At 42.9% G+C, this 18,510-nt stretch overlaps 1 protein-coding gene across 6 annotated transcripts in view; it reads right to left on the reverse strand.

Moving 5' to 3' along the window:
* LOC149350801 (exosome complex component RRP42-like) overlaps positions 1-17,965 on the reverse strand; it is a 36,090-nt gene extending 18,125 nt beyond the window's left edge. The window contains exons 1-6 of one of the 6 annotated variants that reach the window (XM_089579942.1): positions 17,622-17,965; positions 15,213-15,314; positions 11,068-11,151; positions 10,174-10,268; positions 7,903-8,068; positions 3,798-3,868 (exon numbers count right to left, since the gene is read on the reverse strand). In XM_089579942.1, coding sequence (XP_089436068.1) covers positions 3,798-3,868; positions 7,903-8,068; positions 10,174-10,268; positions 11,068-11,076 — 341 coding nt within the window. In that variant the 5' untranslated portion in view covers positions 11,077-11,151; positions 15,213-15,314; positions 17,622-17,965. The other 5 variants (XM_089579938.1, XM_089579939.1, XM_089579941.1 and 2 more) reach the window with 5 other exon arrangements.
* Positions 17,966-18,510: the final 545 nt, after the last annotated feature.

An 18,510-nucleotide genomic window follows, 5' to 3' on the forward strand; every position in this document is an offset into this window, starting at 1 on the left:
CTCCACGCGTGAGCGCCGACCCCCTGCACGATACCAGGCAACTTTCTAAGGGGGAAGGAAGTGTTGTGTCCCCTTATTGCTTTTGTGTGTGTGCGCCCCCTCCTAACGACCACTCGCATTCCCCTCCTAACGACAGTTCGCATCCTCCTCCTAACGACCACTCAATCCTCCTCCTAACGACCGCTTGCCCCTCGTCGCACGCTGTCGCCGGATGTCCCCCCACGGTGCGCCCCCGCACCCTCCTCCTGTTCTGGGAAGCCACTCCCTCCCGTGGACGCTTCTCCGCTCCCCCCTTTCTTCGGGCGGCCAGTTCGGCTCCTGCCTCGGTCGACGCTGGTCGCACCCTCTTCAGCTTTAAATAAACGAAGTCTAAAAGTACCGTGTGCGTCTTTCGCTGCATTCAACACAGCGACCGGACACGACACATTTTTGTATGCCTGATGAAAAAACACTTCACACAAGGAGGACAGGGCATGCCTCCAATTAATTCAAAACAACTACAGGTGCATGGCCAGTATGGAGCAGCATGCACTTGTGTGTGTTCTTTCATAGTTCTTCTGACTCTGCATTGCTCTCTCTATGTTCACAATCAGAGCACGAGCTTCTATCAGGCCCCATAAAAGGATGGCCTGTGGTGAAAATAAAACAGATACACTGAAGACACTTGTAATAGCTCTGCATCCACGGCATAACATGGTAAAATAGTAACATGCAGTCGGAGAAAGCTTCAGAGAACCAAGTGGTTAATTCTGAGCAAGTGTAATCTGTTGACCATAAAAATCTTGTGCGGCAACATGTGTATATTTTTTTCTTTACAGTAGCACTGAAATTCAGTAATACCTTTGACAATCGAAAATTTTTTTTTCATGCTATGCAATAACTAACCTGCTTTCCTTACAGCTTTGAAAAGAGTTCCTTTAGCTACATTCTAATACGCTGCAAAAAATAAAGTTGCTTAACTCTTTTCTTCACCATGCCCATTAAGCACAGGCTACAGGTGACCCATTAGCACTGCACACTATTTCAAAGTATACAACATGCTTTCAAACTTGTCATGCTATCTATTACATAGTCTAAGCCAAGAACCTTTGTTTTTGAACAAGTTAGTTCCATTGCCGTGGGGCAGCAAATTGTGGCGTGGATCTGAAGAAGCAATGCACAATTTTTGTTAACAGGGTAGTTCAACACATCAATGAACACAGTTAATGACTTAATAATAGTTGAGCCCTCTCACAAGCTGTTCAGTCTTCAGCTAATTATTTGGATGCTACTAGAGTAGCAGCGAGCCCAAGGATGACATCAAATAATCACTGGATTTTAGTTCAGATGATCAAGGCCCCCAACACAAGCCCAGAACATCAACTGCTACCAACCAAGAAGTTGTTTTCTGCCTGATCCCTGTTTGGTGATTTTTTTGTGCACAGTGAAATGCGCCAGGGTTGTCGGTAATGTCAAAGCAGTTATTTACAAAGTATCTACATTATATGACCAAGATTCACTGCTGCCAGCTCAGCAAACAGTGCCAAAAAAAAATGTTTCCTCTGAGAAAACTTCCTGCATCCTAGAATGCAGTTAAGCTAAATGGCTCACAAGAGTAATCTAGGTTTTCCAGCTGTTCTTCACAATACAAAAGCTCGTTAATTCGAACTACAAGGGACTGGAAAAAATGTTTGAATTATCCAAAAGGCAGAATAATCGAATTAGCATGAAGAAAACTTTTAAGAACTGATTGCATCACTGTAAATTTATTTGGTGAAAGACTGGACAATGGTTGCTGACTTTTGAGATGACAACAGCACAGCAATGACCACCTTTTACATTTCCATCAATAGTTTATTGCATGCATATTGTTGGGAACGTTGAAGCAGAACTGCTCCAAAATCGTAAGGACCTCCCCAGCATCCTTCACTATATAACACAGTGGAGCTCCACTTCTGTGTCACTTCCCCTCCAAGCGGCACAGGTGTGTGTGTGAGGAGGCTTCACCGCACAAATGGCAAATGGCATATGAGAACACGTAGTTTTGGCCATTCATGGTTTCAGCGCACAGCTGGAAGGACAGGACCATGTGGATGGAAGCCACGGAGAAAGGAAAGAATTTAGGAGAGGCTGTTATGTCAAATTTTTGAAGCCGGTCGTGAGGGCTCCCTGTCGCTAGTTGGCCACTGTCTCAACACGCTTGCGCATGCATAGCAGACAAAGAAGCAGACGATGCCACTGCGCTCAATGTTACTATTGGCTGCGCCATCTGCCAAATACTCCCAGAAGTCCTTGCGAAAGCATGCGACTTCCGGCACAATTTTTATCACGCAACTCAGAGAGCGAGGGCCCTTCCCATGGAAGAAGCTTAGATGCCCTCGCTGTCTGAGCTGCATGAAAAAAATGTGCCAAAAGTCATGTGTTTTTGCAAGGACTACTGGGAGCAACTGAAATAGCGAGCGTGCAGCACCATAGACTTACATGGGCACTGGCCAGGACTGAGCCAGCAGATCGAATGATTCGGATTTCCGAATTAACGAGGTCGAATTAACGAGCTTTTACTGTAGCAATAGGATTTTAATCAAAATGAATAAGTATGCCTGAGCACACATCCTGAGCAAGCAATCTTATGCTGAAGCCAATAGGTCACAAAAAGTAATCACACCTGTGCAGATGAGATTAATTGGTTCGCTCATTTACATGGGCATCATCGAGCTTCCACTATGTACACCTCTACTGGAGCTTTCTAGTCTTGTTCTTCCCAGGATAATGCCCTGATGTTCCCCTACTCCTCTGGGCATATTGCACGTGTGTACTTCACAACATCAAGAAACTGTTCAGCCCACTAGCACACAATGCTTCAGCAGTGAAGATTTATTTTCACGGCTCAAACACCCTTTAAGCTATAACTAAATTTTTTTTGTCTAGCTCTTAGTTGCTAAAATTTAAACCATTTTTTTGCACCGTATACATGTGAGGCATTTTTCTTTCTTGATATTTGCATATCTTTCAAAGTTTTGATATTACCTACAGCGAATTTTTGTACTGCAGAATTTTTGTACTGCACAATTTTTTCTGTGTGTTGCTAGTTAATATTTACTTTTTCAAATGATTGTTGTTGAGGAACACATATAGCCCCTTCAAGCACTGCATCCATATTCATGGACACAACCTCAACACTATCAAATCTTGCACATTCAAAGTTGAAATGTCCACAAATGTGGACGCAATAAAATGTACTGTCAACTGGAAAACCACGTGTAGAAACCAATCAAACCAAACATCCAAAATGAATGCAGAAAATCGTTTTCAAAATAGACACCTCCATGTTCTATTTCCCTCTAGTATGGCTGCTGTAAGTGTGTGGCCCTGTTTAGCTAGCTTCTTTACAATCATGAGTGCTTTAAAGTGCTTCAAATGTGCTGATCTGTTCATGTAACCACTTCATATAACAAAATAAATTAAAAGAAGTATAAGTCAGATCTTGAAGTCAGTGCTGAATCGCAAAATAGATACATGAAGACCTACCAGGAAATGCAATTGATCTTGGGCAAGAGTGGGAGTTTTTTTTTTATATCTTGGCAGGTTCTTAACAAAATTCTGAAACTTGTAAAATCTGAACTGCCCGCAGAGCACACACACAGTATACAACAGGGACAACAAACCTGCATTTTCTTTTTTTGTTACAGCCATGGCAGTGGCCAAAAAGCACATATGCAATGAATCAAGTAACCGTAGCTGTAATTCAAAAGTAAACAAGAAATAAAGATGTTTTGCAACAAAAAATCTAAACAGTTATTCAATGTTTTGACACTTACTTCAAGTCAAACAAAGCTGCCTTGACTCCCACAGATACCGCATCAAGCAAGCTTCCTCCGCATTCTAGAATCTGCAAAATCAAGAAATCTATATTGAACATGTAATTTTTCAAACCGTGAGAAAAAATGAGGACAGAGTAAGGACACACACCTCCTTACTTTGACCTCGTGGCTTCACACAGTTTAAAAATGAACAAAATGCGCCAACTAGCCGGCCAAAAGACACTTCTTAAACATATAAAACAAAGTAGTACCTCAAAACTATGTCCACATGTGACATAGCATTCTCTTCCTTACATTTTCCCGGATTCACTATAGTCAAGTGTTGGACTTGCTGGTTTAAGGTGGAAAAAAAGAAGAGAAAAAGATAAAAATATGGCCAATTCAATTTTTAAAATTCGGTTTTAACTGAAAAAAGTAATTACCCTTGACATGCCACAGCTAGCTGGCTATTGAATAAGAGCTACACTCACGCATAGGTGAATATTAATAAAGTGCGGAAACCAGGGCCATGGTGAAACTGTTGTACTAAGTAATGCAGTTGTACACTTTCAGGTACTGTTCCGCTACCTTACAAGCCTTTGCACACTGCGAGGATACACCTTGTTGCCAAACATCGTCTGCTCGTGTAGTGCTGTTCACTGTCATCACTTCCTTAGGACAGCTACTTGGTTAAGCAGGCTGCTCCACAGCATAAAAGAGTGCCGGAAAACATGCACAAGCATCACAAACAAGTGTCATGTTCTGGCTACCGCGGCAGTTAAGTGGCAATTACATCTCTGTTGTCAGCCTGCAGACCATGTGATGCCTTGCCTTGTTGTTCAACATGGTGCAGAAACTCAGTGATAACACAGCAACCCCCCTTTTAGAAATAAACTTCCACTTGCGCTTCTGTCTTACGGTTCCAACATATAATTTCTGTTACTCTTTTGCTGGCAATAGCATTTTCTTTCTACAAACAGCTATAAGTGCTTTACAAGTAATTATTGGCAATTTATGCACTAATTACTGAAAAATTGAATGATCAGTAGGACAAAAAAGACAACAAAATTCCAAGTGGCTTTTGGCTGCACAACAATACAACTTTTTATCAGCTAAAAAAAAAAAGGAACCCTTAATCTAATTTATCATTGTGAACAATTCATCGTTGTGAACAAGGCTCCCATGCAGGAACCAAAATGTCAAGAACTGTTCTTCTCTGGTTGGTGTTCCCCTTCACCTTCATGTCCATCCCTGGCCATACGGGTTTCCGTCAAATCCTCGACTTCATCTGTAGGAAATACAGTCAAGACCACTTATAATGAACCTGACAGTCACCTGGACAGTGTTCGTTGTATCCAAAGTTCGTAATAAATGGATGTCCCATGATGCATCCAAGAAAACCAAGTCCGACAAGAGTGACATTTATTTCTCAAAAAAAGTGAGTTCTGTGCATCTACTTCTTCAAAGCTGACCCTACTGCAGCACTTTCCAAGTTCTTTCCATGTTATCCTCACGGAGACCTTTGCTGCTAACAATGTGCTTTAGGAACACGTTGTAACTAATTGCGTATGAAGCATTCACGGTAGCTAGTGGGAGTTCGGTCACCTTAACCAGATTCGTGACAGTTGGCAACTGCCCATACTTCATATAGAACAGCGTCATTAGAGCACGTCTCCGCGATGTCGGCGTCTGCATAAACAAAGTCAACTCATGAGACATCCAACTAGCTGTGCATCTATGACACATTAAGAGAAATCCCCGTGACTGATCCCGTTTGCTTTCAACAGTGTCGTTTGTCATTCCTGGGCCCATGCAGCTATGAAGGAAGCATAGTCCACATAGGCACAGAACCTATCAGCTGCATTGTTTGCTGTCTGTGTGCTGTCTGTGCACTGTCTGCACGCAGTAACAGCAGAAAAGGCAGACAGCCGACTGGGCAGGCAATGCATATCACATGGTAAGCAGTGCTAGCAAGGCATTTCAATTTTTCAAATAACTCCCACTGGTTGAGCCTCGACCGTGTTCAGTTTAGCTTTGCTTTTGACATTGCCTCTGTCTTGTGCCCACCATGCTTCTCCTTCTACTTAGATGCTTTGCCCAACCAGTAAGGATGCCATGATTGACATGCAGGCCATTGCCGCATGCTTGGCCAATGGTTATCTAGTTTCAATGCCGCCTTATTTATTGCTTTTTTTTTTTGCATAGCCATGTTGTTTTTAGGGTGGTGTTACGGGGAATGAAAGACGCTCTTTGTACTCCGCGCTTGCTGGAAGTGCGAGTTTTTTGACTCGGGGGCAAGTTTATGGCGCCTCCTCGTCTCCTATAATCTGAGATGTGTTGCCATTGTCCCAAACATATTTTGATGGTAGCACCACCCTCATTCGTAATAACCAAGCATTCGTTACATCTTTGGCCATTATAAATGGACTCGACTGTATTATTTACCCCTCCCCCCCCCCCAAAAAAAAAAGAAAGAAAAACCGAAAACTGCGTTCTGAAATAAACATTAAAAAGTGCCGAATGTTCAGAAAAATAAAAGCCGAACCTTTATTTACAGTGAACAGTGCAAGTCGGTACATGGCTCAGGTTTAAAACTAGCCCGACGTGAAAGACCAGAAAAAAGTTTCAGTGTCATCCTGTCAACTTCTCTTTTCTGGTCCTACACCTTTTTTTCTAGTTGTTAAATATAAATTATTAATCCAGTTCACCCCACCTAGACTTTAAAATGAAAGTGAAAATTAGATGTACAGGTAGCTCCAATACGTAAAGGAAGACTCCATTTGCGCACAAAAACCAATTCTATCGTTTTGTGTACAGTACATGTTCAGAGGAAACATCCTTAGAAAACAGCAAAAGGTGTGCCTGTCACTCATACTTATGGAGTATTCACTGGCTGAATACTCATCTTTTGTCCCCTTGCATAGTGAAGATACCTGTACATGGCTCCAAGTTCAGTGAACTGATTAAGTGTATACCACAAGAATACCAACTTAGCGCCTTCATGTCAATGCTAAACACACATTAGTGATAAGCAATAATTTGCATGTACATAATGCTGTCTTCTGTAAACATTGCTGTTCAACAGCTAACAGCTGCAGCAGCAACAAAAAGTCTTTAGACTAAATTTCATGGTTAGACACAGCTACTTCAAAAAAGCATGAAAATTATAAGAAACACATTTTAATTCACACGGTAGAATTATATTAACATGATAAGAAAAACTTAATTTGGTCTGAAACAGACTTTAGCCCTATGGATTCTTCCAAGAGAGAGATAATTGCTTTTAAGTAAAAGCTTGGACAATTTCAGAGGCAGCACTGAACATCACAAGAGCTGTGGCATGGCAAAAAAAACTTTTCGAAAAACAGGACCTATGTTCATAATTATACATCAAGGCACGACAGAAAATTATTGCCAAGGAGTGCTTTTAAATTGGAAATATTGTGGCCTTGGACACAATTTATTGACACAGAGCAACTAAGCATGTACTACATTATGCTCAAGCGGATTTAAAATGCTATTTGTGAAGGGGACATGCAAGAGCAAGCATAATAAATCTGCAATACACTAAAGAACAAGCAAACGAATGAAATGAAAATGTGATACAATATACGGACCTCAAAAGAAATGTAGTGTAGCTAAACTCTGTCTCACAACTTGCACATAGTTGAGTAGAAATTGACCACAAGGCTACAGCTACCACAAGAGGGCTGTTATCATACACATGCATGCCAAACACAAGTATGGAAATTTACTGTCGCCTCATTCTCAGTGCTTCCACCCCACTGCACATAAAGGTGAGGTGGAATGAAGCTACTGCACTTCTTCTTAACATCTGAAAACAGATGGCACAGAAAAAGAAAGCAGCTGCAGAGCACAGGTGGCCAGATGCCAGGGGTGTGTCACCAGTCAATCAGGATGATTGACTAATCAAACTCTCACTTAATGCTGCACATTTAGAAAAAAAAGATTGGCCATGTTGAGACAAAGCACAAGTGGGATTTGGTTTGGATTTTTAATGTCTTTAGCAGCATATCTGGCTTTAATATTTAGCAAAAACGACAACTTCCCTATCTGCACACACCACTTATTTATTTAAGAAGTCTAAACAACAGTCACGTACCAACACATCCACATAGAGGACCCATACTTGCTGACCAGGAATAACTGCCAAAGACTTCAGGTCAAGGCATCTTGGAGAGCCAAAAGTTTCAGCCAGGGCCAATCTGATCTTGGTGGCAACCGCCTCTCCGCCCCTCCCCTCAAATTCTGGGTCCGCATTAGCAGTACTGAAATCAATAATCAACAAAGGGTTAAACCGTGCCTCAATGATGCACAAGCTTATTACACTACTTATGCAGTATAAGACACAGAGCAAAGAATGTCTGCCATAACTCAAGGAAAGAACAAATGATGGATGATTATCTGCTTCCAAACCTCGGCACTATGACAGGTGGCTCATTCACCCTCACATACACTTTTGTCTTACTGTGACCACCAAGACAGGCAAACATTCCAGGTTGTGTGGAGTCACAATGAGCTGCTGCATGTCCTCACAAAAAAAAAGAAAGGAAAGAAAATGAAGAACTAGCTTCCTGCAAAAATAAATAGAAAATGAACCTGCTCAAACAACACAAAAATCAATGCACAAGCTGCGACTTTTCTGATCTTTAATATGCAGGGGCACCAGGCAGAAGCTATCAATAGTCATCTTTTCAGGGATGCGACAGACACACATGTGGTTTCAAGTCTGCTGTATCCCATACAGATGGTACCATTTGCTAAAGAAGCACATAGCATTCAATGAAGTATGATGAGGCTCCATCACATGACATCACCAGTACCTATGGCCATAAACCCTCCATCATCCACTACCGATACAGACCCAGAGAGATGGGGTTGTGTTTTCAGGCGATGCAAGATGCCATTGACATCACTCTCAGCAACATTTCTCTTCCATACCTGATTCAAGAACAATACACCTCCTTACTAACACACCTGCGTCTCAATCATGTCAACACACCTAATGTCTACAGCCAATGCTTCATGAGGCCAATGTCTTCAGTATACCAAGAGCATATCCAGGAAGAATCTTTGCAGGTCAAAGAACTTCCTGAAATTCAATAGTCTCCTTTCCCTTATATTGGTGCTCACTATTTCTTTCATACCTGGCCACTTCAAGTAGTAGCATCACAAAAGCAAATGCCACAGCCACGTTTGATTTTTTTTTTTTTTCCCCTACAGCAGAACTTTACCAGCCACAACCTCATTAGTAGCCAAATACACAACACCTTTTCTCTGCTAGTTCTCTTATCACACAAATATTATTTTGGCTATCATTTAATTATACAATTAGTCATGAAATTATGCTCGTTCACATTACATCGCCAAAGATATAAGAGAAAGTTTCTTAAAAAGTACACAATGGCCGCATGCACAAGTGTCGTGGAACAATAAACCAGCCTTCAGCTCAATACTCCTGTATTTGCTTCACCAGTACTTTTTAATTTTCCAGCTATGCTCAAAACACTGGCTATGATGTATGCTTCTTCATGCATGCTATTTCATTAGTTTTACACAAGACCGTGAAAATTTCTCTCCGATTTCTTGTAGAGACCACAATCTTAAGTTTTCTATGAGGTAACCGCAATGAAAAGTCAAGGGGAAAGACTTTGCCTTCATGAGAGTACAAAAAAAAAAAAAGCTTCAAAAACTTCCATGCAAAATACACGTGGAATGGCAGCGCGAGCGCACCTGTGACGGGACTGAACTTCCAGTGAGGGTGAGCTCCCTAAAACAGGTATTTGCTGTAAAATGGGCACATGCACCGATCGAAAAAATTTTGGTAAAAATCTTCTACAGCATCTCTAACAAAACCACTGCGAAATCTAGCACCTGAGAGAGCAAGTTTTCTATTGCAGCGAAAAAAATTTAGTGCTTCAAATTCAGTGGTCAGTCCCGTTAAGCATGTAAGCAGCACACAAGCTCCCAGTAATAAACAGCAGCCAAATGAGCACATAATTACTCTGACACAACGGACTCTTGTTAATTCAAGTTCGCATGATTTGAACCTCCGATTTCTTTGAAGAGACGTTTTAGTCCCATCGACACCAAGTCTATTAAAAAGGCTCCCACTGACTGAAAACATCAAGAGTCATTGTATTAAATTCAGACACCACATAATGTCACATTCTTATACCGCCCTTAAACTGTTTAGAACAGAGCATTAAATTTCTTTTCTTGATGGACAGATCATTCAATCAGGAGTGGAGAGTAAGATGAGCCCACAAATACAAGGATATAAGCTATCATGTTTGTAGAGGTATAGTGCCACCTGTTTTTTGGAACATTTACAGACTACAGGAAAGGAAACCAAGCCCACTTTTCAACTTACCAATCGACAAAGAATTCAATGCGGCCTTGCCCAGGTGCAGTGGGATCAGGTGCATCAAGTTCAGCCTTAATGCCAACCAGGATGTCAGTATTTGCCTGCAAAAAGAATTGTTAACGATGTAACTTGCTCAGTTAAGAGGAACACTTTATAAAGCAACACATGACATCTCTTTCACTTATTGGAGCCACGACGTTCGATTATCGAACATAAACTGCCTATTTCAGTTTATTCCCTAGGCCAAACTACACTTTCTCAAAATAGGAAACTGCTTGGTGTGGCTTACTTTTCAGAAACTCAATTTACTCATTTCTTTTGTGAAAATCTTGGTCTGGCAACTCTAGATCGTGATCGCTGACATCACAACCAAAGGGAGTGCTTCCGAAGTCGACGCAAAGGATCATAACAAAATCGTCTGCTACCACAACTTTATCCCCAAGCTCGCTTGCTTAATTGCAGTCACTCTGTTGGTATCACTAATTCTACTAATTTATTCATGCTGCAATATCGCTGATTGTACTGCATCAACCGCAGCGGTAGCCTAGTCGTTTGAGCATCTGCCTCGCAAGTGGGAAGTGCGGGGTTCGATCCCCAGTGCTGCCGGGTGTTACAATGGGTACAAGCTTTCCCATGCCTAGTACTCGGCTTCTTTAAGGTGAAATGCTTGGGAAATGGGTCTTCGACCCCACCTAGTGCAGAAGAAAAAAACCTTGCGCCATGGTGGTCTTTGGCCACAGATGCCCCCTCGCACCATAAATATTCATCATTATCATGTACTGCATCATCGCAAGGCTAATGCAACATCGACTCTACCCAGTTTCGTGGCGTGTTCTCACATGAAATTCGAGCTGCAGTGCAACCAAAATAAAAATGAAACAAAGCTTTCAATGAGCACACCATGACCATGTGATGTGTTGAGCCACGCAGCGCACACAGTGGCACGTATGAGTCGTTTGCAAGCCCACTGGTAGCCTTTAAATGCTGTAAGGAAAATACATCTACTGTGCATTCAACTGTACAGGCTCCGCAGCATTAAGTGGTACAGCAAAAACCAAATATATAACGATTGATGCGCTGAACTTGTTCATGCCACACCTCCAAATTTCCATTATGCAACGTACGTGCAAATAAGGATAAAAGCTATAGCGTGCTCCATTTACTTCTGTCTGCACCAGTACATGCAAGCATATCTTCATAGTCAACCACAAAAAAAAAATTAAATAAGAAAACCCCTACCTGCTCACAGCGTATTGAGTGCACTTCAATAAATAAATAAAACAAGCTCACACTTCCATCAACAAAATACGCCCACTGGTTGAATTGTTAGGGTTTTGCTACCGGGAATGGCTTCCAGTAAAAGATGAAACGAACGAAGTAAGAACCAATGTAAATAAAAACACCTGTGCACCATGTGATTCAAACTCACTACCATAAGTCCCTTAGTGCAGTGCATTTGGTACAGAAAACACCAGACGAAGACAAGTTCTCTTACTGAAACACTGGCTGGGAGACTAAGACTTCCTTCCCACCCCATGTTCATCAATTTCTTTTATGCACCTTAAAGGGGCTCTGAAAGGGACTCTCAATAAAGTTGCGGTATGCCTGGGATGTTAAAGAATGCCACTTCACAAATATCCTAAAGAATTTTTTGTTCCTTTTGCTGCTGAGTGATCTGAAGTGAAAATTTGAATTTAAACATTTTCATGCCTTTCCCTCTCCTCTCGTCACTTTTTTCATGACGAAAGGTCAGTGCTCCTCTGCCATCCCCACCGACGGCTGCCGACGCGCGCAGGAATCACCTTCCTGACCCATAGGAGATTGCTAGCTCCGTGACATCTGAAATAATCAAACCAAAAGACATCTATCTCTTAACTGACATACGCAGACCGACATGGAGGAGAGCGAGAGTTTCAAAAACTCACTGGAAAGGGCTTGCTCACCAACTTTCGCACGTGACTGTGGGTTCCCTGCTGCATGTAGAAGTGTATTATTTGACTGAGGTGATGACAAAACAACGCAGTGATTGAGCAGGTTTATGTACTCTCCTCCCCAGGTGTTTCAGGGCCCCTTTAAAGATATCGTAGCATAGATAAGGAAGCTTTCTTGTTTGGTTCGGTTTATGGGGGTTTAACGTCCCAAAGCGACTCAGACTATGAGGGATGCCGTAGTGGAGGGCTCCGGAAATTTCGACCACCTGGGGTTCTTTAACGTGCACTGATCACACAGTAGCACAGTAATGATCACACAGTACACGGGCCTCTGAAACTTCACCTCCATCGAAATGCAACCGCTGCGGCCGGGATCGAACCCGAGTCTTTCACGGCCACAACCACTGAGCCACCACAGCGGAGGGAGCTTTCTTGTAAGCTCCTGTAAGTATGATATGATAGCCACATCACACAAACACCTCATGGGTCACTGAGAATCAGATCCACTTGTTCAAAGATTCAAAGACACACAACACACAGCTATATGCCCCAAATGTTGTGCATTTAAAAAAACAACCACTGGAGGTGAAAGCAATTGACTGAGGTTTTTGAAGCCACAGAGAGCACCTTTTTTAAGATGCTGTGATCACAGCACTAGCTAGCTAAAAAATAAATCAAATTAAAATTTAAAAAATTAAAAGAAAATTACATTAAATATAATTTTACCCACCGCAGTAGCTCAGTGGTTACGGTGCTCGGCTGCTGATCCGAAAGACGCGGGTTCGATCCTGGCCGCGGCGGTCGAATTTCGATGGAGGCGAAATTCTAGAGGCCCGTGTACTGTGCGATGCTATTGCACATTAAAGAACCCCAGGTGGTCAAAATTTCTGCAGCCCTTCACTACGGCATCCCGCACAGCCTGAGTCGCTTTGGGACGTTAAACCTTCATAAACCAAACCAAACCAAGTATGATTTTGTAAAGTTCAAGAACATTTTACAATCATCAAAAGGCTTTTCTAGTTTCTTTTTAAACAGATGGTTACTTTTCACTCAGACTTTACAGCTAAAAAAATGCAGTTGCAATAGAGCCTGTTGTGGCCAGGATGACAAGCAAAATCTGTGGCTATTGGGCTCATGTAATGAAATAAATTTCTAGGCTCAACAAATGAACATGACACTACTTTAATTTTGAAATTTCCACTTAAACACCCTCCGCATGACAAGTAGTGCCAAAAGTTCAATAAGCGTTCCACCTTTGATCTGCACCATTTAGCTCCATTACATTTCCTTTCAAATTGTTGCTCTGGTGAAAGAGACACCCTTGCTTTAAGGAGCGGTGTGACCAGGATGTGAGTTTTAAAAATAACATGCATTTCTCAGACAAGCTAATTACAAAGCACCAGCAGCTTTTAGTAGTTCGAGTCTTGTTTACTAGCAGTAACCGAGTTAGTAGGCTCTCCTGAAACATAAATATGTAGCTTTACTCAAATGCGGCAGACGGGACACAAGCAAGTCTCATCTTCGCAAGTCTTTCGCACGTCTCCTTTCGCAAGTCTCATCTGTATGATGAATACCATACAGCAGGACTTGTCTAAAATGTCATAAAGATGCTGCAGTATGTTTTAGCAGAACTGCATCAGCAGCGTTTCACATATTATGCTCTGCTTCAACAGCATTTGCATTGATCCAATGTTGCTGGCAGCTAACGAAACACGTATAGGCTAGCCAAGTGGCATAATATCGCATGCATTCTTTCTGGCCAAGAGATTGTTACCCAGAATATCCCAAATGAGTTGGTAATGATGTAGCTGTCACTGCATGTCAACCATGTTGCTGTCATTGTCGTCGTACATCCCAGTGTCAAAGATGAATGCAGAACAGGTATGAAACCTTCGCTGCATGACAACCTATGAAATATTTTGATGACCCTGCCGAGCAGTCACTAGCAGTTGCGATGGCTTCTACAGTCTTGAGATCTACGACCTTGAACACGGGAACACATGTTGAGCTGTACAGACAGCACAGCCTAGCGTGTGCAGCAAGTGATCATACATGTGGGATTTACGCAGCTCGCAGTTAGACTATCAGATTCACTCCCAGCTAGTGCCTACATGTGTGCGCTGCGTACGCTGTCAGCCACACACACCAATGGCTGATAACAAAGGCACAGCCACTTAAGGTCTGCCTCATCACTTTGCCTGGCAAGTTGAAAGCGATAATCTGATGCCACTTTCAAGCTCGAAGGCAGCATGTTTTCCTTTAGAACAGCCGGGACCTCAGACACTCATATTTAGTAATTGACAGGAGCGAGAAAAGAAGAAGTCAAGGAACACCAGCTTTTTCACCAGCTTCTACATCGTTATCAAAAAATCGACATGGAAGTTTGACAGTTCGGCACCACTACAAAATTGTTGTCACTGGGCATGTGCAGCACGCAGTGCTCTTGTGAGTGAGTCTTTTTTGGCCGTTATCATCAAGAGCTGTATCCAGTGAGGGCTGCAGATTACAAAGCAAAATGAGAAAACAAATGACAAGACGGTGGGGAGTGCCCACGCTTGCCAAACAGCTGTAGCCGCCTGAGTTCCACACGTGACGTCACTCATAGGGCACGCCAGACTGCATTGTCTGTAAAGAGCGACACACAGTCCTGTGTTCACACATATAAATCACATGACTGTACCTAAGGTCGTATTTCCGATGAAAGTGTTCGGCATTCATAGTGTGTATCAGCAGATTGCCAGAGACAGAAAACATGGTGGCATACATTGGTTTGTGACGTCACGAGAAGCATGGTGGTTGCTATCGATGGGAAGAGTTTCGTGGCTACTTTCAGTAGCAGGTTTTAGACTAAAGAATGCAGCCATGACGCTCAAACTAGAATAATAGGCATAATATAGAATATAATTACGCTCAAGGCAGAATAATGAGCTGCCACATTACTGAAACACAAGACTTCAATATGTCAAACAACGATGTCACGGTCCCTTTAAGCAATGCATAAGCCATGACAGGGTAGTATACCCACGTATACCCACGTTGTGGGTATGTATACTCACGTTGTCTTCTTTCCTATAGCTTCAATGCACTGTAGGAATGAACAACTCCAACACTTACCAGCCGCACATGTGATGAACCACTGCAGTTGGACACGATACCAGTCTCGAGCTCCAGAAATCGGTACTCTAAACAGCTGCGACCATCGCAGCGCAAATCTTCCTGAAAACCGACAGAAAGGACGTGATAATTTATATATGCACATCTACTGATCAATGCTTGTCTTGTATTCAGTGCCACTTACACAATTATCTCCATCAACTACAGAGAAAGAGGGAATGAGCCAGAGAACTCTTTAATTAAAAGCTGAGATTTTAGCCAGCATATAAAAACCGTTGACATGCTACTCTGCACAGGGGAGGGGCTTTGGGAGAGAAAGGTTATAAAAAAAGGGTGCAGAAAAAAAGTTTGAAAAATTACTTAAAACATAATATGCAGTCCTAGAATTGGCGTGAATACATACCAAGGGGGACACATAGAGGTTTTGAAGTTTCTCAACAAGTTGAGTGCCCTTCAGATGCACAGACAAGTTCTGTGCATGGCGCTGCTGCAAAGGGCTGAAGGCCTAAAAACATTTCATTATTAATGGCAGTCACGTTACAGTCTCTATTTTGTACACGTAGCATGTCTGCTTGTCTTATAAACTGAGCATCCAACAAAACGTGCTGCACTGTTTCAACCCAGCCTGTTGCCATAGCGTGAACTGCACGTCTTAAGCGGTACCGATAGCTACTTGTGAACGCGGCTTTCAAACGGAGTCGGTGGCGGAAAACTTCTTTCCTCATCAAAGGACCGCCTTCCAGCCAATGGCGTCGGCCGATTCTCATGACCCTGCTAGTGTGACAAAGCAGGTAGTAGATGAAAGGGGAAAATCCCTTGGAAACTCCAAAGGCGCCCGTGTGCTGTGCGATGTCAGTGCACGTTAAAGATCCCTAGGTGGTGGAAATTATTCCGGAGCCCTGTTGTTGCGGCTAACCTTTCAAAAGATGGCCCATACCCACACTGGGGGACAGGCCAAGAATCGGGAGGCAGAGGTTGCTAAAAAGAAGAGCACACGGGAGAGCAACCCGGTGGATTCACTTTCAAGGAGGGCAGGGACTGAAAAGAGATCCCTTCCTTACGGCGCGGTTCGGGTGTCCACCGATATGTGTGAGACAGTTGCTGCGCCATTTCCTACCCTCAAAAACCAATCTTTTTCTTCCCTCTGTGGCGGGGTTGACCCCTCTCTCCATGCGGCGCCGCTCCCTGCAAGTCTATGCGGAAGTCCGTATTTTAGGTGGGAGTCTACGGAATCAAGAAATGCATGATAATGAGATGGCGAGCTCCAGAGCAGATTCCTTCGTTCGTAGGCGTATATTTTTGCCATTATAGTGGTGTGTCAGATTTTGTAAAGAAAACCTGCCTGGAATTATGGTGCTAGCGACAATTGCAGGCTGCTTCATCTGCCTTTTTGTTGCCCAAAATACCAGAGTGCTAGGATTCATTGCTACAGTGGCCTGCGACGCTGGTCAGGTGATGGAGGTATCCAATGTCTTTAAAGACTAGCTGGTTATTTTTTCTACTAATCAACTATAGTTATTTGGGAGAGATCGTATGACAGCTACTGTTACGTACTTGTATCCCATGGACGATGTATGTCTTCTCAGCTTCGCTGATGAGTACACCAGCCATTGTCACGACACTTTCGCTAACAAGTCGATTCCCAGTGACAGAAAAACTTTCTTCGGGCCTTAGCACAAAACCGGCTTCATTTCATTTCGGCCAGAAGCTAGCTTCGTGCAGGATGCAACAACGCCAGCAACCGCATGTGCGCAAGATTGCCGCCATGCGTTTCAAGTCCGCACACACACAAAAAGCAAAATTATCATCATCAGCTACCGCGATTTGCGGGTGAAATACAGCAAGCATATCAACCGTACCCTTAATGCTTTTTTTATATATCATTGCTATACCTTAGATAAATATTTTGATTGATGTTACCTTCCTTTTATTATTACTTCTCATTTGCCCTCGGAGCAAAAAAAAAAAAAAATTCTTGCTCGTTTCAATGACCGAATTTGTTGCTAGCGGGAGCCTGCTGCGACCATTCAAAATAATTGTGTGGTAGCTATGTCGTCTGTAAATGGCCTCTAATAATTACAGCGCCATCGTCTGCGCCGAACAGACGATGGCACAGCAACAAACAGAAACAGCAAAGGAATGTATTGTAGCATGTGCCACCGCGATTAAAAACGTTGCCGTGCGTAGTTCAGACCCGGAGTTTTGGAAAAATTGTAAAGCAGCATTAAATGTAAATGATTCGGATGCCTTCGTGAATGCTTTAACGAAGACCATGCTTAAAATTGCTGAACAGTGCCTCAAATACGATGGGTATCACCCAATGCCTACTAGTGAAAATGGTGACAGTGTGTCCAGCATACCCAGTTCCCTCGTAATCGTGCAGTGCTCAAAAGATCACGACGCACTTACAGACACTCAGAATGGGAGCACATCGGGCTCGCAGCCTTCAGCCGCGTTTTCAGACAGTCAACAGTCGCAAGCAAGCCAGACGCCTTCACAGTCAACGGATGAGGAATGCCCGGACTTTGGTGAAGTGTTGGATTTCGTGTGTCGCAAATATGGTAGATATTAATGGCACTAGCCGATTCAGCCCGAAAAGTGATGTCATCACAACAGAATGTGGCAGGTACAAATATACACGAAATCAACCTGCATTACAATTTATTTCTGTCTTCTGTTGACTAATTGCCTCGCGCGGTGACTCGGTCATGTCCAGGCATCGACAGAGGACGCCATGCTTGGTCCAGGTCTTGGAAGCTGCAACAGTAAGTAAGAACAGATTAATTCCTTGGGTCATTTGCAAAGCAAAGCAGGGTCTTATAACCGCAACACCTTTTTCTCTTAGTCTTTTTGTGCCAAAGAACATGGCAACGTTATGGCCACGTCTTTCAAATATTGTAAAATTTAATCAACTGGGTTTATTTCCGTGCAAGGCAATTTAACCACGTCAATAAATGCGAAAAATTATACAAATCTGTGTCACATTTTTGCACCACACCAGACGAATAGTAAAAAGACATGACAGACAGAGCTGTCTGTCGTGCCTTCAGACATATACGCCCTTCACTTCAAAATGGAACTGCTGTAGCCTTTACATAATTGGTTGCAGGGAAGGGAAAGGCGCAGTATCTCACTCTCGGTGGCCACCTGAACCACACCATAGGGGCAGGGATTATGAAAACTTTGGCTATCGGAGAACCTTACGCGCAGCAAAAACAAGCAATATTCTCAGCACGTTGGCGACAAGCAAGGCTGATGCTGTAAACCAATTTTGGAGATTCGAATGCATTGAAAACAT

This window comes from Amblyomma mixtum, chromosome 3 (genome assembly GCF_055824585.1).
Source record: "Amblyomma mixtum isolate Tamu chromosome 3, ASM5582458v1, whole genome shotgun sequence".
NCBI classification, from domain to species: Eukaryota; Metazoa; Arthropoda; class Arachnida; order Ixodida; family Ixodidae; genus Amblyomma; species Amblyomma mixtum.